This window comes from Belonocnema kinseyi, chromosome 6, assembly GCF_010883055.1.
Source record: "Belonocnema kinseyi isolate 2016_QV_RU_SX_M_011 chromosome 6, B_treatae_v1, whole genome shotgun sequence".
Lineage (NCBI taxonomy): Eukaryota > Metazoa > Arthropoda > Insecta > Hymenoptera > Cynipidae > Belonocnema > Belonocnema kinseyi.
In genome coordinates this window covers 28,604,225-28,631,887 of record NC_046662.1, presented here as the reverse complement: position 1 = coordinate 28,631,887, position 27,663 = coordinate 28,604,225, and the positions used below count along the sequence as shown (strand labels likewise).

At 25.2% G+C, this 27,663-nt stretch overlaps 1 protein-coding gene across 9 annotated transcripts in view; it reads left to right on the top strand.

The window, feature by feature from the left end:
• Window positions 1-27,663, top strand: part of LOC117175649 (cytosolic carboxypeptidase 4-like) — a 328,784-nt gene that overhangs the window by 37,230 nt on the left and 263,891 nt on the right. For all 9 annotated transcript variants that reach the window (XM_033365360.1, XM_033365361.1, XM_033365357.1 and 6 more), the window contains one exon: window positions 16,644-16,726. In XM_033365360.1, coding sequence (XP_033221251.1) covers window positions 16,644-16,726 — 83 coding nt within the window. The remainder of the gene's footprint in view (window positions 1-16,643; window positions 16,727-27,663) is intronic.

Here is a 27,663-nt window from a genome sequence, read left to right as displayed (position 1 = left end):
TAAACATGCTTCTCTTTAGTTTAAAATTTCACTATTTTGTTAAAAAATGTATTTGTTAGTTGAAAATTGTATTTTTTTAAAATAAAACTTCTACCATTTTTTCTTGAAAATTGTTCTTTCTTATATAAAAATTCATGGACGTTTTTAAAAAATTCGTCTTTCTTGGTGAAAGATTACCTGGTTGGTTGAAAATTGAAATTCTTTGTTGAAAATATTTTTTTTTTAATTAAAGATTTATCTTTCCAGTAGAAAATTTAACTATTTTGTTAAGAATTTTAATATTTTGTTGACAATGCGTTTTTTTATTAAAAGTTAATTTTTTAATTCAGAATATAAAAATTCCATTTCTGGTATAAAAAATTTTGTTTTTGGTTAAAAATTCATTTCTGATGTTAGAAATTCGGCTTTCTTGGCAGAAAATTAATTTTGTTGGTTGAAAATTGAAATTCTTTGTTGAAAATATTTTTTTTTCAATTAAAGATTTATCTTTCCAGTAGAAAATTTAACTATTTTGTTAAGAATTTTAATATTTTGTTGACAATGCGTTTTTTTATTAAAAGTTAATTTTTTAATTGAGAATATATAAATTCCATCTCTGGTATAAAAAATTTCGTTTTTGGTTAAAAATTCATTTATGTTGTTAGAAATTCGGCTTTCTTGGCAGAAAATTAATTTTGTTGGTTGAAATTTCACCTTCTTGGATAAAAATCCAGCTACTGGGTTTAAAAGTAAACTCTTTTGGTACACATTTTGTTGTTGTTTAAGAATAATTTCCTTAAAAAATTAATCGTCTTAGTAGAAAGTTCATGTATTTTGTAAAAAATGTATCCCTATTAGTTTAAAATTTATCTATATTTAAAAAAAGTTTCTGTGACAAATTATTTTTTTCGTTAAAATTTGAACCACATCGTTGAAACACAACTTTCTTGATTTAATATTTATATTTTTTATTTAAAATTTATATATCGTATTGAAATTTCCTTTTTTGTTGATCGGAAAATTAATTTCTTAACATAAAATTAAAATATTCCATTTCGGTTAACATTTTTTGTTTGAATATTCTTGGTTAAAAGTTTATATTTTGTTTAAAAATACAACAACTTGATTGAAAGTTTATTTGATTTGGGTGAACATTCCTCTTTTTTTGGTTTTAGATTCATCTCTTTGATACAGAATTTAACTATTTGCTTAAAAATTGATGTATTTTGTTGTAAATTTATTTTGATTTGTTGAAATTGCATGTAAGTTGATAGAAAGTCGTATTCTTTTGGTAAAAAACTATCTTATTGGTTGAATTAGTTGGTTCAAAATTAATTTTTTTTGTGGAAAATTCATATTCAGTTTACAAAATTTTACTATTTTGTTGAATACTTAACTTTTTTAAATTTAAAATGCGTTGTTAGTTAGTGAACAGCTAATTTTTTTAATGAAAATTTAACTCCTCCATTTTTGGTTTAAGATGTAACTTTTTTGGTTAAAAATTCAGCTTTTTGGTAGAAAATCCATTTTTTTCTTCGGAAATTAATTTTCTTGATAAAAATGAATATGAACATCTTTGTTAAAAGTTCATTTTTTTAATGTAAAAATTGAACTATTTTGTTGAAAATTCGTGCTTTGTCGGTCGAAAAATTAACCTTTTAACTAAAAATTTAAATATTCCATTTTTGTTTAACATTCGATCTTTTGCTTAAATATTCTTGCTTAAAAGTTTATAATTTTGGTTGGATATTCAAATTAATTGAAAATTGAGCAGCTTCCTATTTTTTTTTTAGTTGAAAGTTAATTTTTTGTTAATTGAAATAATTTTTTTTAATTTAAAATGGAGTTAGTAGCATTCAGTAGAAATTTTATCGACATTTTCAATATTTTAGAATGGTGTGCATCAAATTTTTATTTTTGAGCAAAATTATGTTTGACTGAGGCTTTGGAAAAGTTGGCAAGGTTTCATTTAATTCTTTGCTGACAGGTTCACGACATTAGTGTCGATTCAAACTGTGTCCAATTCGAAATACGATCTGGTACACCGTGCCAATTCTCTTACCCTTATCTATCAAAATGTCTAGATAAGCTTTCCGGAAATCCAAGTTCAAGGTTGACTGAAATATTTCAGAACCATTGCGTCTTCCGTATATTTTTTTTCTAAAAATTGGAAGAGTAAAATAAAAAAATTAAATTTGGATCTCGGTACAAATGTATTTGTAAATCGTTTCTTTTACACGATGGATTTTTTGTTGTTGTATCACGCAATTTTTTAATTGGAAGATAAATTTATTAACTTTTTTAAAACAATAGGCGCATCATGAAAATCCCAAAAGCATTGTGGTCGCTTTTCCTTAATGCCGATTAGGTAATTTAATAAATTCGAAAGAAAAAGTGGGACGACTTTTATTATTCGGGAAATTCATTATTAGAAAATTTATAATTCAGAAATTTTATTATTCTGCAATTTGATTATTTGAAAATTTTATTGATGGGGAATTTTCTAATTCCGAAATTTTATTATTAGATAATGTTGAATAATATAGGTAATGTAACTTTTATCAGGTATTTAAATTATTGAAAAAATTTACAAATTATAGTCTGGTAGAAAAATATTGAGTATGTAATTACTTCCCAATATTAGAAACTAATTAAAATTTTATCTTTTAATAACAATGTTTAGAAACATTCAGAAACAAATTTGATCATTAAATAAAATTACTTATTTTGGACATTTTTATATACCAAATTGATGGTGCAGAAAATTTTCTATCCTTTTCTATAGATAAATACATGAAAACTGCTATAATATGTTCCAGGTGTTATTAATGAGATTTTTTCCTTCATTTTTTACACCTTTGTTCAAAAAGTTAGAAGAAGAATTGTTACATTCATTAAAAAAAAAAACGATTCACTATTTTTTTTTGGTTATAAACAAATTTTTACAATTAAAATTTCTCATTCCACTAATAATATTAAATTAGCAGCATCAATCACGCGCTGGGCGCGCGTGTACTTCTTTGATTTGAGGGAAAAAATAATTTTTAGTACAAAATAAAATTTTTGAACAACTACTTATTTTTTAGATTTATTTCTTTAGTTCATTTTAGGGTTATATAAATGTAATTTTCTTTATATTCTTAAAAAAAAGTCCAAGAAGGTTTTTGAAAATTTTAGTTGTCAGATAAAAAATGTAACAAAAAAGTTATTTTTCAATCAAAGATTTACATTCTCAAGTAAAGATCAATTCTAAATAAAATAAATAGAAAAAATTGCAATAAAAAAAATTAATTTTCAATGAAACAGATAATTTGGAAAAAATAGAGAAATTCAGAACAAAATGCATGAATTTTCTATGGGTTTTCTAAACAACAACAAAAAAACAATTTTGAACTGAAACGATGAATCTTCAACTAAGAAAATGAATTTAAAAAAAGGTTTAACTTTGAACCAAGTACTTGTAGTTTCAACTAAAAAAAGATGAAACATCAACAAAAAATGTTGATATTTCAATCCGAAAAAATTTAAATTTTCTTTAATTCTCGAAAAAAACTTGAATCCTTAGCCAAAAATGATTTTAAATTTAAACTTTTATTTGTCATTTTGATAAAAAAAAAAAAAAAAAGATTACATTAAGATTGCACTCTAACTTAATACACTCGTGAGCATTGGCCCTTTTGGATATCAGTTTTTTTTAATTGTCCATACGTGTTTCACTTTAGTTCACCCTTCACCTTAACAAGTTATGGGCCCAGGATCGCGGAACTGAATAGTATTAAAATTAGCTAGTTTAAAGCGAGTATAAACTGATCTCAAAGTGACTGAAAAGTGTGCATCGTAGAATTTGGAAAAAGTTGCTTAGTTGTAAAAGGTAAACGTAAAGGGATACGTGGAAGCTTCCAATGGAAGCTTTGCTAATCAAAAATGGTGCATGGGGTTATGTTAGCAGCACTAAAGTTTTTAGGCTAGAAAGAGTTTCCATTATCCTGATCTGCGTTCGGATATAATTTCTGTTGGTGAAATGACAGATAAACAGATTAACGGATTTATCTCCTGTTCCCAAAGGAAAATGCAATAGGGTTTGACTCTAACTCATATCAATGGAAAAAGTTGCGAATAAAGGTAAGCGGAGACAGCAAGCTTCAAACTTTCATTAACGACTGTTCCGGTTGGGGTGAAGTTTATTTTTTCAAACATGAAAGCGATATTGTACCAGCTTTTAAAAGGTTTAAACGACAGGTAGGAAACCAAACTGGAAAGGGGATCAAACATGTTTAGCCCCATAACGTTGCAGAATACTGTAACAAGGAATTCAATCAGTGCCTACAATTTCGCGGAATCAAAAGAAGATTAAATGGATCTCTTGTTAGGATCGCCAGATGTCTGCTGAACCAAGCATACCTTCATATGTTTGTCGAAACAAAATTGAAAACAAAAATTATTTTTCAAGCTAGAATCTATATTATGTTGATTACTAACTATATTTTTTTTAGTAAAGAATTTTAATCAAAAAGGTGTTCGCATGATCATCATGAAAAACCGTGGGCGGTGAACTGACAGTTCGCGTGAGCGCAGGTGTGACTAAAGTTGGCGCGAACACACGAAGGTTAACGAGACCTTTGCACCCGTTGCTCGTTTAAGCTCAATTAAAACCGTGATGTCTCTGAATGTGGAGCGCGATCTCATTTGTCATCAATCAGGCGTTACAGCTGTTTTTTTAAACGGACGATTAGATGAAGAAATGTTCATGGAAGTACCTAATTTCTTGTTGGAAGCATTATCAGAAATGATCCATTCCAAAGGATTTAGAAACAAAACCAAGAAAAAAGTTGAAGGCATAGTTCAAGAAAATCAGAAGAAAACAAAGGTGTTAGGTTTAAAAATTTCTCTGTATGGTTTGAAGCAAGCAGATCTACAATCGACTTCCAGACTGGAGGATGAATTTAAGAACTTGGGATTGAGCCCTTTAAAATCTGATTCTGCACTTCTGACTGTAAAATCTGGACAAGATTTTATGATCATCCTTTTCTACTTGAATAATGTGATAATGGCTTCAAGAAACACTGTTAGGATGATCATAATAAAACAAGAATTAAAGAAGAAATTCGAAATAAAGGAAGTTGGAAACATTCGACACTCTTTAGGGGTCGAGTTTTTCAGAAACGAAGAAAAGCTTCAGATTACTCAGAAACAATATACTGATAGTCTTCTGCATCCTTTCGGGATGAAGCATTTAAAGCTCGTGGTTCCAAGTATTAAGTTGAACAGACCAGGATCAATTTCGCAGAAAGAATTAGGCGGACATCCATTCCGTGAACTGATAGGATCCCTGATGTACCTAGATGTGGGAACACGCCTAGATATCGCAGTTGTCGTGAATTATCTCAACCAATTTAATACCTGCTACAAAAAAGAACACTGGATAACTTCTAAAAGGGTTTCAAGATACTTTAAAGGAACTTTGGATAGCGGATTAACTATGGCCAAATCCGTCAAGTGTCTCGAAGGTTATGCAGATGCAGATTGGAGAAGTTGCTCGGACGGTCGTCGACCATATACTGGATTTCCTTTTATGTTTGCTGGAGCAGCTGTTAGCTGGGAGGCTGACAAGCGAAGGACAGTGGCTCTTTTTAGTATGGAAGCTGAGTATATGGTACTACCTCAGGTTGCCAAAAAAGTCATCTACCTTCGTCGATTTATGAGTGAAATTGTTTTGCCAGTTAATAAACCAAATTTTGTTTATAATGATAATCAGGCTGTTCAAATACTAGCCCAAAATCAGGTGTTTCATTCAAGATTGAAGCATATTGACATACGTCATCAATTTGTTCGAGATGCTCTGAAAAATTGTCCCTTCGAAATAAAATATATTTCTTCGAAGAAGATGAAAGCTGATGTCCTCGCGAAAGGATTGGTAGGATATAAGGAGGAGAAGCACGAGTTGGGATTAGGAGTCTCATTGCTTCGACCAAGATGCTGCATGCCCAGGATTAAGGGAAAGTATTAAAATTGCACCCTAACTTGATACACCTATGGGCAACTGACCCTTTTTTCCTACGTTAAATTTGTGAATAAACAACCAGTTTTTAAATTGTTAACACGTGTTTTACTGTGGTTTACTCGTCACATTAACAAATGTCTACAAAAATAGATTAATTTTCAAACAAAAAAGATGAAGTATCAACCACATTTTTTTGCAGCAAAAAATATTATTCAGTTCAGAATGAAAAAAATAATTAAGCATATAATAATTTTAAGGAACCAATTATTTTTAACACAAAATAAAATTTTTTAATGTCCAATTTTTAATTTTCTTTGTTTACTTGATTTAACGCATAAGCGTTAAAATATAATTTTCTCGTGTTTCTCGATAAAAGACAAAAAGATTTGTGAATATTTTGAATACGTCAAGAAGTCTATGGAAAATTTCTAATAAACAATTCTTTTTTTTATCTTACCGGAATTTACAAAATTTTAAGAAAAATTTAAGTAGTGTAAAATATTTTAAAGAGTTTTTGATGATTCAAACAAATTTAAGAGTATTTTGTAAATGTTCGAAAACCTTAAAAGTTTGAAAACATTTTTAATTCCTTTAAAATTCCAACAATTGTTAAATAAATTATAAACTTTCTCGAATTATTTGAAAAATTATTTTTTAATCTTTGGGATTCGTTTTTGCGATGACTGAAAAACCCCAAAAAATAAATTTTCCGAATTGGAAAATAGCTGAATAGTAAAATTTCCGAATAATAAAATTCGCGGATATATACTAATACTAGCAGTCTTGCGAGCGCCACGGCGCACGCCAATTTCTCTTTTTATAAAAAAGGATGAATCAAAATCCTATCTTTTCTATTTTATACATATTTAATGAATGTTACAAAATATTAGTATAAAATAAAAGAAGAAACCAAGGGACGAGTTCTGTATCTGAAACTGTAATTAATCTTTTCAACAAAAGAATTACATTTTCAACTAAAATTATGAATCTGCAACTCAAAAAAGATCCATTTTTACTCAATTAGCTTAAGATTTAACCAAGTAGTCGAATGCCAATAAAAAAGACAAATTTTAAACAAAATAATTGAGTCCTCAACAAAGGAGCTTTAAAAAAAGAAAAAAGAAAAATGTAGAATTTTCAACCCAAAAAGTCAAGTTTTCAAAAAAATAGTTAAATTTTGAACCAAAAGGGATACATTTTTATTGTGTTTGTGTTCACTAAAAAAATCAAGTTTCTACCCAAAGAGATGATTTTTTAACCAAGAAACAATTTTAGTCAAGGTAGAAAAAAAATTCAACTAAATTGTTGAACTTTTCCACAACATTTTTTTTTCAAACTGTTCCCTTACAGTTTAAAAATCAAGTAATTGGTTAAAAATTCGTCTTTTTTGTAAAACATGAATCTTATTGGTTAAGAATTAATCTTTTGAACATAGAATTGTTTTTAAAACGAAAAAAGAGTTCTCTAAAAATAAATCTAAAAACATAATTCCCTTCCTGATCGATTCACCGAATTAAGTGCAGAACCTGTCTAATGTTAAATTAATTCGATCTTCTTAAAAATAATTTTCATGACACTGTATTTTTTTGTTAAAAATTAATTTTGTTAACAGAAAATTCAACTATGACATTTTTGGACGAAAATTAATTTTTTTAATTACAATGTGATCTTTTTGATTTAAAAATCTAACTAATTTTTAAAAATGTATGGATCTTTTTTTAAATCGTTTCATTTAGTTGAAAATTAATCTCCTTGTTTAAACATTCATCTTGCTGATTTAGGATTCAACCATTTTCATGATAATTCTTTTTTTTTTCAAAATTAATTTATTGCACGGAGAAACATGGATGTTCAAATGTTAGGTGTAAAAATATTTTTATGTTAAACTGAAACGCATTCAGATGATAAAACCGTTCGAGCGCATGCGCGTCACGCATTTCAATTTTGCGACTATATTTCAAAGCTATATATATTCAACATTAAATTATGGAATATTACTGAATACATCATCTGGCCGACATTATTTTTATACCCCTTATCTGTTTTTCGTTCGTGTACGAATATTAAAGTTTAATTTAAAATTCACAAATAAGTTATCAATTAATTCCTTAAATGACCATACATGTAATGAAGTAAAAATTTAACTTTCCATTTTTGCTTAAAAATATATTGATATTTTTAATTACAATCTGTTTTGGTAGAGAACTCAGCTATTTTCTTTAATTGCATTTCTTTAAGTTGAAAAGTATTTTTTTTAACTGAATACTGAACTATCACATTTTTCGTTGAATATTAAGTTCATAATTGAAGCTTCATCTGTTTCGGTCTAAAACGGACCTTTTTCGTTGAAAATTCAACTATTTTCTTCAAATTTCTATTTTTTTAAAATTTAATTTCTATGATACTAAAATCGACTTATATTACTTTTGGTTAAAAAATGATATTTTTCAGATAAAAAGCATATATTTGTTTGAATCTTTCTAGATTTTGTAGAAAATTCTTAATTTTGTAGAAAAGTTATATTCTTGGTTGAAAATAATATTTTTCATTAAGGATTCAGTTATTTAAAAAAAAAAATCCTTTTCAGTTTGTCAAAAACCAATTTCTTTAAAAGAAATTTCAGTTCTACTATTTTTGGTTAAAAATTTATATTTTAATTTGAAAAAGGACCTTTTTTCTTAATTTTTTTATTTTTCTTGTTTTAGCAGAAAATTAATCTAGTTTAAAATCGATCTTTTTCCGTTAAAGATTAAAATATTTGGAAACGAATTTATCTGTTTTGATACAGTATTTAGAAATTCAGAAAAATAGATCTTTTTTTGTTAAAAATTAAATTCTTTAACTAAAAATTGAACAATCTCACTTTGGGTGAAACACTGAAATTTAGCATCAAAAATTGATATTTTTGGTTTCTAAATTCAATTATTTGTTTCAAACATCGTTTTTTTTTATAAAACTAATCATCTTGGTTGAAAATACATTGTTTGCTTGAAAGTTCAACTATATATCATAAAATTCATCTATTTTAATAAAATTTAAATTAATTTGTTATAGTGTAATTGTTTGTTGTTAAATACTAATTCTTTTAAATAAAAAGGAATTATCCTATTTTTGGTTTTATATATTTATATCTTAAATTAAAAATTTATTTTTTTTTTAGTAGAAGACTCTAAAATTTGTTTAAAAATTGATCTTTTTGAAAATTAGTTTTTGTAGTTGAAAATTCGTCTTTTTGGTAGAAAATGAATTTCCTTTGTTAAAATCTTATCTTGTTTATTGAGGATTCAACTATTTACTTGACTTTTTTTGTTTATTAAAAATTAATATCTTTGAGGAAAATTATCATTATATTATTGTTGGTTAAAAACTAATCGTTTATTAAAAATTAATTTTGTGGGTAAAAAATTAATCTGTTTTTTATTATTGATTTGAAGTGAATTCTATCTTATTCTAAATACTTTTTAGAATATTTTTCTTGGATTGAAAATTACTTTAGTTAAAAACAATTTACATTTTCACTGATGAAGGCCACCATTGTGTACCGAAACGTTTGAAACAACTTAATTAGTTTTAATTCACCTGACCCGAAAGCCAACAACTTACATTAACAATTTATACAAAATTCTGTTATTTATTAAAAAAAAATTGTCTTTAATATAAAATTAATCTTTGTGATTCAAAATTCATCTTTTATGTTAAAACTTCTACTGTTTGATGTCAAATTCATCTGTTTTAATTAAAATTTGAAATAATCTGAAGAAAATTTCATTTTTTTTATTGAATATTAACTTTTATAAACTAAAAATTGCATTATTATATTTTTTTTCTAATTTGATATTTTTTTTAACCTTGATCTTTCTTAGTTGAAAACGGAATTATTTGTTTGAAAATTTATGTACTATATTGTTGAAAATTTGTGTTTTTTGTTAGAAATATAAAACTACTTCCTCACAATTATATCTTTCTGATTGAGAATTCAACTATTTTGTTGAAAGTTTCTATATAGTCAGAAACTAATTTATGTAAAATATAATTGGATTATACCATTTTTGGAAGAAAATTTATATTTGAAGTCAAAAATTGATCGTTTGTAGTTGAAAATTTAACCATTTGTCTGAAAATGCACATATTTCGATGAAAATTCGTTGTTTTGGTAGAAAATTAGTCTTCTTGTTTGAAAATTCATCTTTGTGATTAAGAACAAAAATATTAAGTTGCACATTCCGTTTTTTTTTCGTTGAAAATTAAATTCTCTAACTAAAAATTTAACTATCCCACCTTTGGCGGAACATTGAAATTTGGAATTAAAAATTGATATTTTTGGGTTGAAAATTTAATTATTTGTTTCAAACATCGTATTTTTCATGTAAAATCAATCTTCTTGGTTGAAAATACATCTGTTTGCTTGAAATTTCAGATATGTACCATCAAATGCATCTTTCTTAAGTAAAATTTCAATTAATTCGTTGAAATTTAATTGTTTGTTGTTAAATATTAATTCTTTTAACTAAAAAGGAATCATCCTATTTCTAGTTTTATATATTTATATTTTCAATGAAAAATTTATCTTTTTTAGTTGAAAACTCCACTATTTATTTGAAAACTGATTTTTTTGATTAGGATTCAACTATTTTGTTAAAAATTGATTAAAAATTCAACTGCACAATTTCAGGATAAAAAATTAAATTTTCAATTAAAAATTAATTTTTTCATTTGAAAATTCGTCTTTTTGGTAGAAAATTATTTTTCTTTGTTAAAATCTTATCTTGTTTATTAAGGATTCAACTATTTTCTTGATTTTTGTTAATTTGTTAAAAACTGATTTCTTTAAGGGAAATTTTAATTGCATCATTATTGGTTGAAAACTAATAGTATTTTTGTAGAGAATTAATGTTATAAGTAAAAAATTATTCTGTTTTTTATAATTCTTAACATAAATGTCCAAATTCGATTTTTTCGCCTTAGATCGGAGAAAAACGTTTTGCATAATTTACTATAAAACAATTTTAATCGCTGAGAAATTCTGCTAAATAATGTGTAGAAGCTGAGTGATTTTAAGTGAACTCTATTTTATTTTAAATAATTTTTATAATATTTTTCTTGCACTGAAAATTAATTGAGAGGAAAATTCTATTATTTGTTAAAAAAAAGTTTTAATAGAAAATTAATCTTTGTGATTGAAAATTCATATTTTTGTTAAAATTTTTACTATTTGGTCTCAAATTCATCTGTTTTTTTTTTAAATTGGAAATAATCTGTTTAAAATTTCATATTTTGTATTGAAACATGATCTTTTTTAGATGGAAACTGAATTATTTGTTTGTAAATTCCCTTATTTTGTTAAAAATTTGTGTTTCTTGTTAGAAATATAAAAATTCTCTATTTAAAATTCATCTTTTTGATTGAGAATTCAACTATTTTGTTGTAAATTCCTTTTTAGTTGGTCAAAAACTAATTTCTCGCCGACCACTGGGTGAAAATAGAAGTGCCCCTACATCCCCATATTATGTATCTGTTGCTGAAGGTTCTCAAAATTGTGTTTTTATAAAATAAAGAATGAGTATTTGGCAAAATTGTCGGCAGATATGAAGACCTGATACATCCATAAAACTGAACATAATTCATTCAATCTCATATTCCTTAAACCATATATTATTTAAAAGCATATAAAACATTGGAAGCCTATATACAGGGTGGACACGCTGGGGCTTGCATGCATGGCGAGTTGAATGCTACCCGAATTGCATGACAACAGGGCAGAAGCCATTATACAGGGGTATTTTCATATTTCGCGCCTTTAAAGTTTCATTCGGATTGGCCATTCCGTCAAGTCCGTGCATCTTCGGATCAAGTTTATGATAGTTTCCATGGTTGCGTTCGAAACTTCAAACGGATACACGTGTAAAAACAATATAGGTTATCTTATATAGTAATTACAAATAATAAAAGTGTTTAATTAATAATGAAGTGAGACATGTGAACTGAGAAGTAAACGTAATTTTTTTTCTTTGCTAATACCATTATCGAATAGCTGCTCAGTGACAAATACTATAAAATAGTAATATTATTCTGCGCTTCCAGTGGGCGAAGAGTGAATGGTGTTAAGCGCTTATTTTTAATGCATAAAAAAAGGTATGTTATGAATAGACGGGATATGTTTTTAATAAAGTGAATGAAATATTACATGCGTAGAATTTAAATTGACATTGCCTATATTTTTTGACAGCGACTAGGGCAAACAGGTGAATCTGAACATAACCGCTTGAAGTTTCGAACGCAACCATGGAAACTCTCATAAACTTGATCCGAAGGCGAAATAAGAAAATACCCCTGTATAATGGCTTCTCCCCTGCTATTGTGCAATTCGGGTAGCATTCCACTCGCCATGTATGTAAGCCCCAGCGTGTCCACCCTGTATTTTATGCAGCTGTTTTGTGGTGAAAGTGAAGTGCAAGGAGTTTAATGGTATTTTTCTGATATTGAGTAAAGTTAGTGTAACATTAGTGTATTTTTAGTTATAAGTTAATGTTTCAGTTACTATTTTCATTAAATATAAATATTAACATTAAGTATTATTTCTGTGAAGCATGAAATTTGTTATAAAATTCTATTGCTGATATAAAATGTGGTAGCAACGTATTAAAATTTTAAGGTTAATATTACATTTTGCAATTCAGGAGCGAACTGCTTGCAGTTGAAAAATTTATCAAAAAGACGCAGGATCAAAATATAAAAAGATATTTTTTATTTTAATCCTGATTAAAATAGTTTCTGTTTTTTCACCAAAAATTTTATAAATTTAAATGAAAGTTTTGTAAAATTTGTATGAAAATTTTTACTAATTTTCAATGTGTATCAAACACGGAGTATTTTTTATATTAATAAAAATAAGTAAAAGCCTAACTTTCTTGAAGTTTTTATAGTACATTTTCGTAACGTTTCATAGAAAAAATAATATTTGATAGATTTTTGTAGATATACGGATGATTTACATTAAATTGGCAAAAATGATTTAAGTTTGCGACCAGCAGTTTGCTCTTGTATTTTAAAACTATTTCCTAACCTCAAAATCTCTTAAAAATAAACTTAAACTATATAAACTTATAAAAATTCCATGCATCATAGGAATATTACTCAATGTTAAAGTTTATATTAATAAAGAATAATAGCTTAAACATTAACTTGTAATTAAAAATATACTAACCGTGCCGATAAAAATCCCAGAGTATATGCTAAAGCTTCTCAAGGCTCTGAGAAGCTCTGAGAAATTCTCCGCATGCATTCAGGTAGATATATTTAATGGTCTAGATAGCTCGTTTAAATGCTTTGAAGGCTTAAAAATATCCTTTCCGAAATTGAAATAAAAATAAGATCATGAATAACAAGCAGAGAGGCTTAAATTGAAATAAGAATTCGACCATAAATAACAAGCAGAGGCCCTGTATTGCGGCGGTATGGGTTGCAAGGTGGTGGTAAAGCAGCAGCGTTTATTCGTATTATTGACCTTAAATTTCGATTCGATTATTATTTCCAACATTGATCCAAAAATACTTGCGCATGCTTGAACTGCGCGCCGCTCATTGGCTCTAGTTCGTGTACGTATTTAAAAATCAAGTATAGACGCGCACCGGAGCCAATGAACGTCACTCAAATCCAAGCAAGCGCAGATCAAGCCAGCTCCGTTGGGATCATTAACATGAAGAAAACACGTGTAACGCTCTATTACTTTCTAACTCGCTGTGACTCACGAGTGTCCCTTTCGACACGCGTGTAGCTATCAAAGAACGAGCAATCGTGACCATTTTTTCAATATTTTCCAACGCTGTCTAACCCACTGACAGCTCGTGTCTCACACATATAGCAATGAATATCGAGTAGTGTGACAATCGAAATCGACAAAATCGTTTAGAGATTTTATATTAAGGATATTTTTTTAGAAAGAAAAATGATTTTAATTGTAATAATTTAATCAATTTTATAAATAATAAATTTTCAATGGTTTAAATTCGGTTATTTTAAAGTTAGTGTATTTTATAATTTAACAATTTTCTTTTGGGAATTTTCAAATTCGGCAAATTATTATTCGGGAATTTTATTATTGGAGAATTTTCCAATTCGGGAATTTTACTTTTCGGAATTTTTCTGTCGTCTCTTTCGTTTGCCAATTTTGTAAATACTTATTCAATAATTTTAAATCTTTCTAAATATTCTCTTAAAATCAGTTTGATTATAATAAAAAATCACTTTTAATATTCTCAGGAATCTTGAAATCATTTTTTCTCATAATCTTAAAATCTTTAAACATACTTGAAACTTAATTTTAAATTCTTTAAAAATCTATATTTGGTTAAAAATTTAGAATTTTTTTTACTATTTTTGAAATTTTTCAAAATTTTTCAAATATCTTTTAAAATGATTCAAAAATTTTCATAAGATTTAACAAAATACTTACAAAATAAAAAAATGTGTTAAAATCTTCTAGATTCTTTTTTGATCATTCTTAAAATCTTTCGTGACGTGTTAAAATCTTTTTATATATAATCGTAAAATAAAGGTTGTAAAATAAAAAATCATAAAAAATTTCCTGAGAAATCCCAGGAAAAATGTTTTATTTTTCTGATACCTTATAAAATTCTTTAAAAGCTTCTAAATTTCTTGTTCGAAATCTTAAAGAATCTACATTTTGTTTTAAATAAATTTATTTTTGTATCCTTTAAAAACTTATAAATATCCATAATAATTGTTCGGATTTTTCTCTGACATTTTGTAACATAGCAAAATTGAAAATTTTAAAATTATTTTCAAAAATTTAAGAAAATTATTTAAAATCTTTGAAATTTTTAAAAATATTTTCTTAAAATTAATTTTTCAGACAGAAAGAAAATCCATTACAATATTGTTAATTATGCTTAGAAACATGCTGAAATAATTTGAATCGATCAAAAAATATTCGTTTTCAAATCAAATTTCTCTGATCTATTTTTCAATAGAAATAATAGTTTTTGTTTTAATCCTCAAAGTGCATACATGGTAAAAATCACGGTAAAGTGCATTGTGGGTTTTCAACACCCCAAAGTATTTATTCATGTATTGATTAACCCCTATTGAATATTTTGTCACAATAAAATTATCCGATATAGTTTAAGGTATCTTTTATAAGGTAGAGTGAATTTTAAGGCCATTTATTTATTTTCAGTTTGTTAAAAAAGATTTTGCAAAGAAAGGTTTAAAAATGGGGTTTTTTACTTAAAATTTCATAACTCACGCAATTTTAATTATTGTAACCTGAACATTTGTGCCTATACTTTTGAAATGTTGTACTTTCACAAAAAAATATTGCAACATGGGCGCTTTAAAAAAAAATTTACTTGCACAGTTGAAAAGTCAATTTCATGATAAAATGATGAACCAGATTTTTTGCTTTTAAATAGATTCATTATTATAAAAATTGAGGATCTTTGACATGTAATACTATAAAAATACAAGAAATTAAAAAAGAGACATATATAACTGTATTTCAACAATTATATTTAAAAAAAAACATTATTTCACTTCATATGATATACTCACGCTAGAAAGTAAACAAAAATTAATAAATTTTCAACAACAAAATTTTCTCCAAAATTACATTTTCACTTAATAAGTGCACACTGGGTGTTTAAGACCCCGCGATTTTTTACTTCACTAAACGACTTTACTTACAGTTAGTGTCTCCAACCAAAGCTAGATGGTGACACCTACTCAATTTTTTGGAATTAAGTATGGTTTATAAGAGTTTGAAAATTCTTTGGGCTTTGTGACACCCACAATGCACTTTAAGGGTTGAACGTAGAAAATGCCATGAGAAAATTGAAAATTCAAATTTACAGCCATAGAACGCAAAAGCTGGTGAAATTTTCAACAGGAAAATTTATTGCCTGGAAGAAACCTAAAAAATTGCTCTTAACCATTTTTTAATAGCACATATATTTGGCGGGAAAATTAAAATTTTTACATTCTCATCATTCCGGTGGAATTTCTTAGATTTGTGTGATTTCGGCTTGATCCATATACAAAATTTAGAAAAGTTAACAAAATTATATGTCCTCAAAAATCCTACCACATTTATTTTGACTGTTTTATTGTATATAAATTGTCATAATATAAATTTATCGAAATGACACATTTTTCAGGGTAACTGAGCATAAAATTAAATGCAAAATGTAAAGTAAATATTAAATTCATCACGATGAATAAATTCATACTTTATACGTGATGAGAATTTTGATGGGCTTTAACAAAAGAGAATTCACAATCGCCGAATTACAGTTTTCGATTCTTTGACGTTTAGTTTAAAATGGTGTGTGCACAAATATAAGGAAAATACAGCGGGAAGATATTTTTAGGTAGGATAGGATAAATATAACTATAATATTTAATTAGTGCTATATATAATTATATAATTTTTAAGTGCCATATATAATTAATTATAAAATAAGGAAGAATAAAAAATATAATAATAAATCTAAAAGATGGATTTTAAACCTGCGCTTCTTCAATATTTTATTTGAAATCCAACTATCTTTTAAAAAGATGATCACAGCAATTTGCCTCCTATATTTTCCTACTTATTAATAAAAAATATAACTAGAAATAGTGAATAAATTTTTTTTTCTACTTTCAGATCGAAAAACGAGGGAGCGAATGCTGGAAAAATTATGGAGAAAGAACTCGGGTGCAATGGAAATCCTAATAGCGACGCTCGAAGTAAGTAAATTAATAAAATAGTTTATCATAATTTAATTGTTTAAAAAATTATATAAGTCTCTAAATATTGTTTCCACAAAATTTGGATTTAAAAATTTTTAATTGTGTAGACAGGCTAATCTGGAGGGTCTTTTGGGGCCCTAATTGGGTGCTGGCTAGCCCGCCATGACCAATAGTTTTGTTGCATATCAAACAAAAATTATTTTTTGCACTTTTAAAAAAAATCCAGGGTATTAAAACTACCAAAAATGAAAATGAACATAAAAAAAATCAATTTTCCTCATTATTATCTCAGTCTTTTGGGGCCCTAGTCATGTGCTCGCTGGCCTATCAGGATCTACAATTTGTTTAACTTTTGAATACGAATATTTTTGTTCGTTCTTCAAAAATATTCAGTTTGTTTAATAGAATAAAAAATGTAAAATATACATTGAAAACCAAGAACTTTCTTCTCAACATTAAGGTAGTATCAAATAATTTTTAACGACAACCATCCAAAATAGATTTTATCAAGGCCAACTGAATAGCCCTAGATTAGCTTGCCCTGATAATTTTCCACACAATCTGGAAATTTTTTTAACAGATAAAAATTTGAAAAGTACTATGACAAAATTTAGAACTTAGAATGTTATTGTCTACTCACCTGGGAAACTTGGAAAACCCTGAAAATTTCAGGGAATTTTTTTCAAAGGCAGGACATTTTCTTAAGTGGGTTTAAATTTTGTTTAAATTGTATATGTTAAAATTAAATAATAATTTTCTTAATTTCTGAAAATATCTTTTTATATCATTAGAGTCAACTACTTGATTATTCGTCTTTTTTTGTTAAGAATTCTTTTTTTTTAACAAGGGTTTAATATCTTATATTTTTGGTTAAAAATTATTCTTTTTATTATAAAATTCAATTGTTTGATTGAAAATTCATTTATTACGATGAAAATTCGTCTATGTTGGTAGAAAATTAATTGTCTTACTTGGAAATTTATCTTTTTTTTTTGAAAATTCAACAGTTTGTTTGAAATCAACTTTTCTTACATTTTAAATTAAAATCTTTAATAGTTTAATTTTTGGTTGAAAATTGATCTTTTTGTTTAAAAATTCAACTGTTTTTTTAGAAAATTATTCTTTCTTTTTGAAATTGAACTGCTTTTTATTAAAATAAAAATCTTTTTTGGTTGTTATATGGACAGTTACATTTTCATTTTCATTCAGTTGAAGATTCAGGATTTGAATTTAAGATTCATCTTTATGGTTGAAAGTTGAACTATTTTGTTGAAAAAATTCGTTCTTTTTTATTAAAAATAAATTTTGTAACTGAAAAATTAACTAATGCAGTTGGACATTTGATCATTTTAGTTAAAAATTAATCTCTTTGTTTGAAAATTAATTTTTGAAACTAAAAATTTAACAATTCAACTGTCAACTGACAGTTTAAAAAATTGATATAAATTGAATTGTCTGTGTTAAATTTTTTTGTTTGAAAATTTTATTTTTTTGTTAGAAAATTGATCTTTTAAGTTAAATTCAAGTTTTTCTTTGTCAAAAATAAAATCTTTTTTGGTTGATATATCAACAGTCACCTTTCTCATTGACATCTCTTTTAGTTAAATAAATAAATTTTTTTTTAATAAATTTTTTAACTAAAACTTTAACTATTTCATTCGGCTATTTCATAATTTTAGTTAAAAATTGATTTCTTTATTGAAAATTAATTATTTTAATTAAAAATTTAGCAATTTAATTTTATATTGAAAATTGATCCTTTTTCGTTATAAAGTAGTGCTTTTTAAATGAAAATTAATCTTTTTTATTGAAAATTAAATTATTTCCGTAAAAAAATTATATATTGTTTTTTGGTTAAAAATGCAACTCCTCAGCTGAAAATGAACCTGTTTTGGTCGAACAGTGAACTATTTGATCAAAAATTCGTATTTTTTTGCCTAAAAATTCAACTAAATTCTTGAAAATTTAGTTTGTTAATGGAAAACTTTTGTCTTAACTTTTTGGAAAAATAAAAGTTTTAAACTAAAGATTTAACTATTTCATAATTTTAATGAAAAATTCATCTCTTTATTGTAAATTCATTATTTCAATTAAAAATTTAATTTTTTTCAAAAATTGATTCTTTTTCGTTATAAAGTCGTGTTTTTTGGTGGAAAATTAATCTTTTTTTATTAAAAATTAAATTATTTTCGTGAAAAATTACATATTATTTTTTGGTTGAAAATGCAACTCCTCAGTTGGAAATGAACCTGTATAGGTTGAACATTAAACTATTTAATCGACAATTCGTAATTATTAGCTGAAAAATTCAACTAATTTCTTGAAAATTTTGTTTGTTAATGAAAAACTTTTGCCCTAACTGAACATTTTCCCATTTAATTGTTAGTTGAAAATTTATTTTTATTTCAGTTGAAGATTCATGTAAATTGTTGAAAATTCCTCTTTTTTGTTAATAATTCAACCACTAATTCCGAAATTAATTTTTTTGGTTAAATTTCTATAATTTTATTCGAAAACTCATCTATTCTATTTAAAATAAAACAATCGCATAACCAAAGATTCATCGTTTTAGTTCAAAATTCATCACCTTGAATGAAAATTTATCTTTTTTGTTTAAATTTTGTTTTTATTTTTTATTAAAAATTAATCTTTATAACTGAAAATGTAACTGTTTCATTTGTTGTTAAAAATCCATTTTAAGTATTTATTTTATCAATTGTTTTTCTTCAACTTATAATAATTACTATCAAAAATTTTAGAAATTCTTTTCCAGGATTTCGAGTAGACACCCTGAGTTCGTAAATAAGGGAACATTGAACTCGGTCTAAAAATATACTTACTCCGGACTTTTAATCCCAGCGTCCTTTCCAAACTTTAATAAAGTTTTGCGCAAGTTTAATTAGGATTCGTTCCATTTCATTAAAGATTTGGCCCTGAGTTAAAGAAAATCTAATTTTACTATTTCAAGGATTAATTTTGAGACAGCGAGTGACGGGTCATTAAACAATAATTTATAAAGTTTAATATACATGTCTTTTTCCGGGCATAATAATAAAAAAAAATCTATACTCTTAAGAGACCTCGGACTTACATATTTTTGACCATATTTGACACTTTTTTTGAGCAAAAACATTATTTTCGTATTATTTTGAAAAAATTATACTTAAGAATCTATTTTCTCAGAATTGTCCGCTAATGCCACTTTTTTCCCCTTGAAAAATATTTTTAAACATCTTCGTTAATTGGCGAAAATATTCTGAAATGTTATGCCCATCTCAAGGGATGGAAAATACTGGATAATTTAGAAATTAAATTTTTCCATGAACATTAGTTAAACATTTTTTGTAATTAATTATAAACAAACTGAGAGCTATATGTAAAAATAAAAAATCACTTTAGATTCGTCTTTCAAATATGTATCCAGGTGCGCATTTTTTAAAACATTTTTTTAAACAATCACATTATTTTGTATAGTTCTGGTAAGACTTTATATTGTCTTAAATGAATTGCTAGAGACTTATAGAGGAATGATATTTAACCACCAAAATAATTGAAAAGTTTATAATAACAATTGTTATAAACAATTCTTGTGGCAAAATATTAAAATTTGAGATTTTTTCAAATTATATTTTTCTTCAATCGCCAGAATGACTTCAAGTATTCCTTAAAATAATAAATCTGTATTAATATTTGATAAAATATAACAATTTAAATTTTTACAAATTGGTTGCTTAGCATAGAAAAGAAATTGTTGTTATTGCTGTTAATAATTCTCGTTAAAATATAACAACATAAATGTTTATAAAAAATTTAGATAAACAAAATCCCAATGTTTTTGAGTCTAATGCACATATTTCTGTGAGAAAATATTAAAACAACGAAAACTTATTAAAACAAAATATAACTCTGGATACCATGGCTACGGAAAATAATTTTATTTCTCAATTTTCTATTTGAAGCAACCAGATTTTTTGCTACGTGAAACTGCCGAAATTTGAAATTTTTTTATTTTATTTGTCTATAAATATTCAGATTGTTACGTTTTACCAAATATTTGCGAATATATATTATTTCCAGGGATATCTGTATTTATTCAGGCCATTAAGAAAATTTGAACTTGATAAAAACTTCAGTTTAAATATTTTGTCATAAGAATTGTTAATAACAGTGGTTATTGTTAACTTTTATAATATTTTTGTGACTAGCAGTCATTCGTCCAATAGGTTGCAACATTTCCAGTGCAAAAAGAAATTTTCTGTACCAAAGGGCCAAAACTTTTTATTTGTTTATAAGCAATCAAATTTTTATGTTTATAAAATATTATTAAACGTTTATTATTTTGAGGAGTACCTCAAGTCGTTCTGGCGATTGAAGGAAATTATATCTTGAAAAAATCTCAAATTTTAATATTTTGCCACAAGATATGTTTATAACAATCGTTATTATAAACTCAAAAAAGATATACAAATTTGTTTTTAATATTTTTTTAGTAGAAAGCGTCCTTTTTTATTTTTTTCTTAAATTACCTTGAAAACAAAAAAATTCAATTTTTTTTTGAAAACGGTACAATGTATGAAAAAAAATTAATAGACAAAAGTTGTTAATCCAGAAAGCATCTACACATTTGTTATAAATAATTTTTAGATAGAACGAGTAGATTTTCTTTTACTCATAAAAAGAAGATTGCAACAAAAATTAGAAAAACAAAGCAATAAGAATAATTATGTTTTCAAATTAATATCTGCAGGGAAAAAACATACTCTTGCTAACAAATGCGCTATTTGCTTAACAAATGGATTAAAAAAGCTCATTTAAATATTTCGGAGAAGAATGTTGTTGGTTTTTCGATCAGACGCTTAGTTTTTTTATAACCATTTCAAAACAATAACAAATAATATAATCGTTCAAAAAATTTTTTAAACAAACAAATGCGGCAAATTGTTCGGAAAATGGTCTCAATGGCTGATTATTGGCCATGCATCCATTAAATAAACATTTTTCTGAAATTTTGAATCAAAAACAATTTATTAAAAAAAACACACAAAACAGTTGAATCCTCAATCAAAAATGATTAATTGCAAACGAAACATTTGCATTTTTCGTAAAAATATAAGCTTTCTATAAAAAAGTTGAATTTTCAATAAAAAGCGTTAATTTTTATCACAGAAGATTAATTTACTACTACCAGGAAGATTAATGTTTCACCGAAAAAGACGAATTTTTAATTAATTACATACAATTTCAACTAAATATTATAAAAAAGTGGATGTGATGTTAGTCCAAATTTTATAGTATTTATTTCTAGTTTATATTTTTTTCGTCTCTAAAAATTTGTTAACTAAATTCCAGTTTTGGTTGACTATTAATATTTATTATTTACATATTTAGATATTTAGTTTTTCATTGAGCATTCGTCATGTTTCTTTGCAAATTAAATTACATTTTTGAAAATTGAGCAACATTGTTAAAAATAAATTTTATTGACTTAAAATTGAACTAGCATTACAAATTATTTTTTTTTTAAATTGAAAATTAATCTTTTTGATTGGAAATTCAAATAATTGGTTGAAAGTTAAACAAAGTTATTAAAAATCCATTTTATTAGTTCAAGATTTATATTTTTGGCTTAAAATTTAATCATTTTGTTGAAAATGTTTTGTTTTGTTGAAAATAAATTAATACGGTATAAAATTAACTATTTTGGAAGAAAAGTCAATTATTTGTCGAAAATACATCTTTTTGGTTTGATAATTTTTCCATTTTGGTAAAAATTTAATATTTTGTTGCTTAAAAATACAACTGTTTGATTGAAAATGTATCGTTTTTTATTTTGGGTTCCACTATTTTGTTGAAAATTCGTCTCTTTAGGTTGAATTCGATTGTTTTTTAATTGAAATTTAAATGTATTTTTTTTTTTGAAATATCAACTATAACATTTTTCTTATTTTCATAATTTCGGCTTGAATTAAACTTTTTGAGCTTAAAATTAATTGTTTTTCCCTGATATATCAAGTATTATATTTATTTCTTCATTTGGAGCTTCATCATTTTAGTGAAAAATTGATCTCAGTGGTTAAAGGTTTATCTTTTTGTAGCTGAAAATTCAACTTATTTGTTAAAAATGTAACTATTCCGTTGAAAATATATTTTTTGTTAAGATCCAGCATTTTAATACAAAATGTGTCTCTTTCGATGCAAATTTAATTATCTCGTTAAAAACTTAAATGTTTTGTTAAATATTTAAATTTGTTATTGAAAATTAAAAATTTTCATTAAAATTCCGAATTATAGTTGAAAATTCATGTTTTTATTTGAAGCTTTATCATTTTAGTTAAAAAATTATCTTTGTGATTGAAAATGTATATTTTGTAGTAGAAAATTCAACTGATTTTCAGAATTTTTAACTATTGCGTAAATAATTTATTATGTTGTTGTTGAAAATTCATAATTTTGTTCAAATTTCATCTCTTAGGTTACAAATTTATTATTTTTTTTAGTTGAAAACTCGACTGTTTGATTGAAAATTAATTTATTTGGTTCAAAAAGAAACTGTTTTGTTGAAAATTTAATTATTTTACTAAGAGTGCATTTTTTTATTTAAGATTCAGCATTTTAATACAAAATTTATCACTTTGGCTGAAAATTTCATTATTTACTTAAAAACACAAATGTTTTGTTAAATATTTAAGTTTTTTGTTAACAATTCAAATTTTTTTCAAAAATGTTTTATTTTAGTTGGAAATTCATTTTTTTATTTGAAGCTTCATAATTTTAGTTAAAAAATGATCTTTGTGATTGAAAATGTATATTTTGTAGTTAAAAAATTCAACTGATTTTTAGAATTTGTAACTATTTCGTAAGAAAATTAATTATTTTGTTGTTGAAAATTCATCATTTTGTTTCAAATTTCATCTCTCAGGTTGCAAATTTATCTTTTTTAGTTGAAAACACGACTGTTTGATTGAAAATTAATTAATTTGGTTAAAAAGGAAACTGTTTTGTTGAAAATTTAATTATTTTGCTAAAATTGCATTATTTTATTAAGATTCAGCATTTTAATACGAAATTTATGTCTTCAGTTGAAAATTGAATTATTTCTCTAAAACCTCAAATTTTTTGTTAAAAATTCCTAATTTTAGTTGAAAATACACTGTTTTATTTAAAGCTTCCTCATTGTAGTTAAAAAATGATCTTTGTGATTCAAAATGGTTCAAATTTAATTTCTAAGGTTGCAAATTTATCTTTTCTATTTGAAAACTTGACTGATTGAAAATTAATTAATTTGGGTAAAAAAGAAACTGTTTTGTTAAAAATTTAATTATCTTTCTGAAAACGTATTTTTCAAATTAAGATTTGGCATTTTAATACAAAATCTATCTCTTTGGTTAAAATGTAATTATTTCAATAACTTCTCAAATGTCTTGTTAAATATTAAAATTTTTTGTTAACAATTCAAATTTTGTGTTAAAAATTTCTAATTTTAGTTGAAAATTCATTTTTTTTTAATTTAATGTTTCACCATTTTTGTTAAAAAATTATCTTTGTGATTAAAAAATTCATCTTTTGTAGTCGAAAATTCAACTGATTTGTTGAAAATTGAATGATTTTGCCTGAAAATCTAATTTTAATAAACTCACCTTTTTGCGGAAAAATCAAACTGTTTTGTTGAAAATTTATTTCTTTTGGATAAGAAATTCATCTTTCTCTGATTTGGTCTTATTTCATTTTCGAAATCTTTATATTTATATTTTCTGTTTAAAATATGGATTAATTTAATTCAAAAGTATTTATTCCCCTTTCATTCTCCTATTTTCGTGAAAAATGACCCAATTTTCCTTTTTTTGAGAGAATTTACATCTATGAAGTCGGTAAGTTCTTAAAAGTTTTCCTGTTCTTAAAATAAAAAAGGAAGACCTACAGATCAAAAAATCTTTTTAAAATTAAATTTTTTCTGGGTCGTTGCACTCAATTTTTGGCACATGCAAGGATTTTAATCCTAAAGAACAAAGAATGGAATTCATTCGTTCCAATTTCCGGTTGGATTCATATTGTTGCAGACTCAAAACCTAGAAATATCATTTACGTCAGAGGAGTATACGACATGAATCCAGATTTCTTGGCCTACCAAGTGTGTCAATAATAGATCTGACAATAAGTTCTTGTTTTTTTTAATCTTTAGTCCAACCCGAGACTTCCAAATTTGTCAATTTTGTTTTTCATTTTTAAATGATTTTTCAACTAATTTTGAACACAAAAACATTTTCGTTATTTTCAAAAATTTACATGCAAATTGTGTGAACAATTTCTAAACGAATTAGTTTTTTGACAATATTAATATAAACTTGACATTTCCGCAAAATTTGTCATATAATAAAACATCTTAAATGTGTTAATAATAACAGATGGTTTAAGCCAGTTACTGGTGACATTGAACCAGTTTGGCTCAGAGTCACCTGCTCGTTTATAGTGCCAGATTGTTTTAATCTCTGAATGTGAATTTTTTGTTGATAAAATGTTAGGTATTTAGCTTGAAATATAAAATTTTTATTGTTAAAAGGATTTAAGGCTTTCCCCTATTGTTAAAAAAACTTTTCCTTTTCCCCTTTTTTCTCGTTAAATTAAAAATTGTACAAATTTTTTGTTTATCAAATGAAAAGTATATTGTTTAGGATTTAAATGAAACAATTAATCCACCTATTAGTTTGCTAAAAATTATTTTCCGATGGCGACCCGTTTTCATAAAAATCAACTTTTTTCGAAATTTGTGTATGAATTGAAATGCGAATTTAATAAATTCAAGTTTCTTTCCTTATTGTCAATTTTCAAATGTTAAAAAAATTATTTATCAATTTTCTTTAATTTTTAACACTCTAATTTTCACCTTTTGAAAACTCAATTCTTTTAAATGAAAAAAAATTCGAATTCAGTTCATGAACATTGAATTATTATCTGTTGAAAATTAAAGAAAAGTGATAATTGTATTTTCAGAAGATGAAAATTCAATTGTTGAAAATGGAAAATGGGAGAAAATTAGTTTGTAATTAATTTTTTTTATAGTAGAAAACTCGATAGCCTAAAATTTAATAAAATTACAAATTTAACCATTAACTGTTGAAAATGGAACAAAATTCAATTTTTAATTGTAGAAAATTGAATACAATTGACACCCCTTTCCCTCTCTTTCCTCTTTAAATAACAAATTTTTTAAAAGTTTTCTTGGATGTTTAAAAACTATACGGTTTAGCATTTAAATTAATTTGTGAATTAAGATATTAATTTTCCAAATGTTATTTGCCAATAGCGACCCGTTTTCAAACAAATTAAACTTTCTCGATTTTTTGTTATACATCGAAATGTCTATTTAACAAATTCAATTTTATTTCCTTTTACTAATTTTCAACTGTTACAAAATGTAACTACTAATTTTCTCCAATTTTCAAGAGATAAAAATTCAGTTTTCAAGAGTTAAAAATAAAATTGTTTCAAATCAAAGAAAATTGAAAATTAAATTTTCAATTTTAAAAATTTGAAAATTATTGATAATTGAACTTTGAGAAATTGGTATTTTCATTTTCAGGAGTTAAAAAATTAGACACCTCAAAATTGAAGAGAATTAAAAATGAAACTATTAACTATTGAAAACTAATGAAAATTACAGTTTTAACCGTTGGAAAAATAAGACAATTGATAAATTTATCATCAACAATAGAATATTCTAATGTTGAAAATTAAATTATTAAGTTTTGAAAATTGAAGTGAATGTATAGTTCAATTCTTAATAGTCGAAAACTCTATCGTTGAAAATTGAAGTAAATTGCATTTCTAAATGGTAAAATTTAAAGAAGGCTGAAACTTAAGTTGTCAACTGTTAAAAATCCAATTGTTGAAAATTGAAGAAAATTTATATTAAAAGTTTTAAACATTCAATTTTCAACAGTTAAAGGATACATAAGTTGAAAATTAAAAATTATGTTTTCACTTTTGCCAATTAAATTTTCAGTTCGCTTCAAATTTCAACATATAACTTTTTTCCCATTTTCAAAACCCAATTTTAATAAAAAGAGCTTTTGCTAGAATTACCAATTGCTGAAAATTCAACGGTTCAAAATTTAACAAAATTTAATTAAATGGGTAATTAAATTCTTAACTGTTAAAAAGTAATTTGTTGAAAATTAAAGAAAATTGAATTTTAAACTGTCGAAAATTTCATTGTTAAAAATTGAAGAAAATAAAACAATTAAATGTTCAACACTTAAATTTTCTTTAATTTTTAACACTAATCTTTAACACCTAATTCGCTTTTTTCTTGGATTTTCCAAATTTGAAAATTCTAATGTTAAAAATTAAAGGAAATTGTAAATCAAATTAAATTGATGATTAAATTTTCAACAGACGCATTTTAAATCTTGACAAGTAATCTGTTGAAATGAGAAGAGAATTGAAAATTATATTTTAAACTTCTGAAAATTTGATTGTTACAAATTGAAGAAAATTCTACATTAAATTGAATTTTCAAAAAGATGCATGTTTAACAGTTAAAAAGTAATCTATTGAAAATTAAAAAATATAAAATTCATTTTTAAACATTTCAAAATCTACCGTTGAGGCTTGAAGTAAATTTACAACATATTTTCGAAAGATTACCGTGTTGGAAAAAGAACATTTTGGATTCCAATATTTTATGAATTGGAAGTAGGATCATTTTTTATTTTCAACGTTTTTATTGAGTTGGAATAGGGAAAATTTCCGTTTTAAATATTTCTGTATTGGAAGAGGGACTTTTTTTTAAAAAAGATTTTTCTAGAGTTGGAACAAAGAAAGTTTCGGTTTAGATTTTTTTTTAATTGAAACAGGAAAGTACTTCTTATTTTCAAGATTTTCATGGAGTTGGCAGGGTTGCAATTTTTTTTCGGAATTAGAAGAGTTAATTTTTT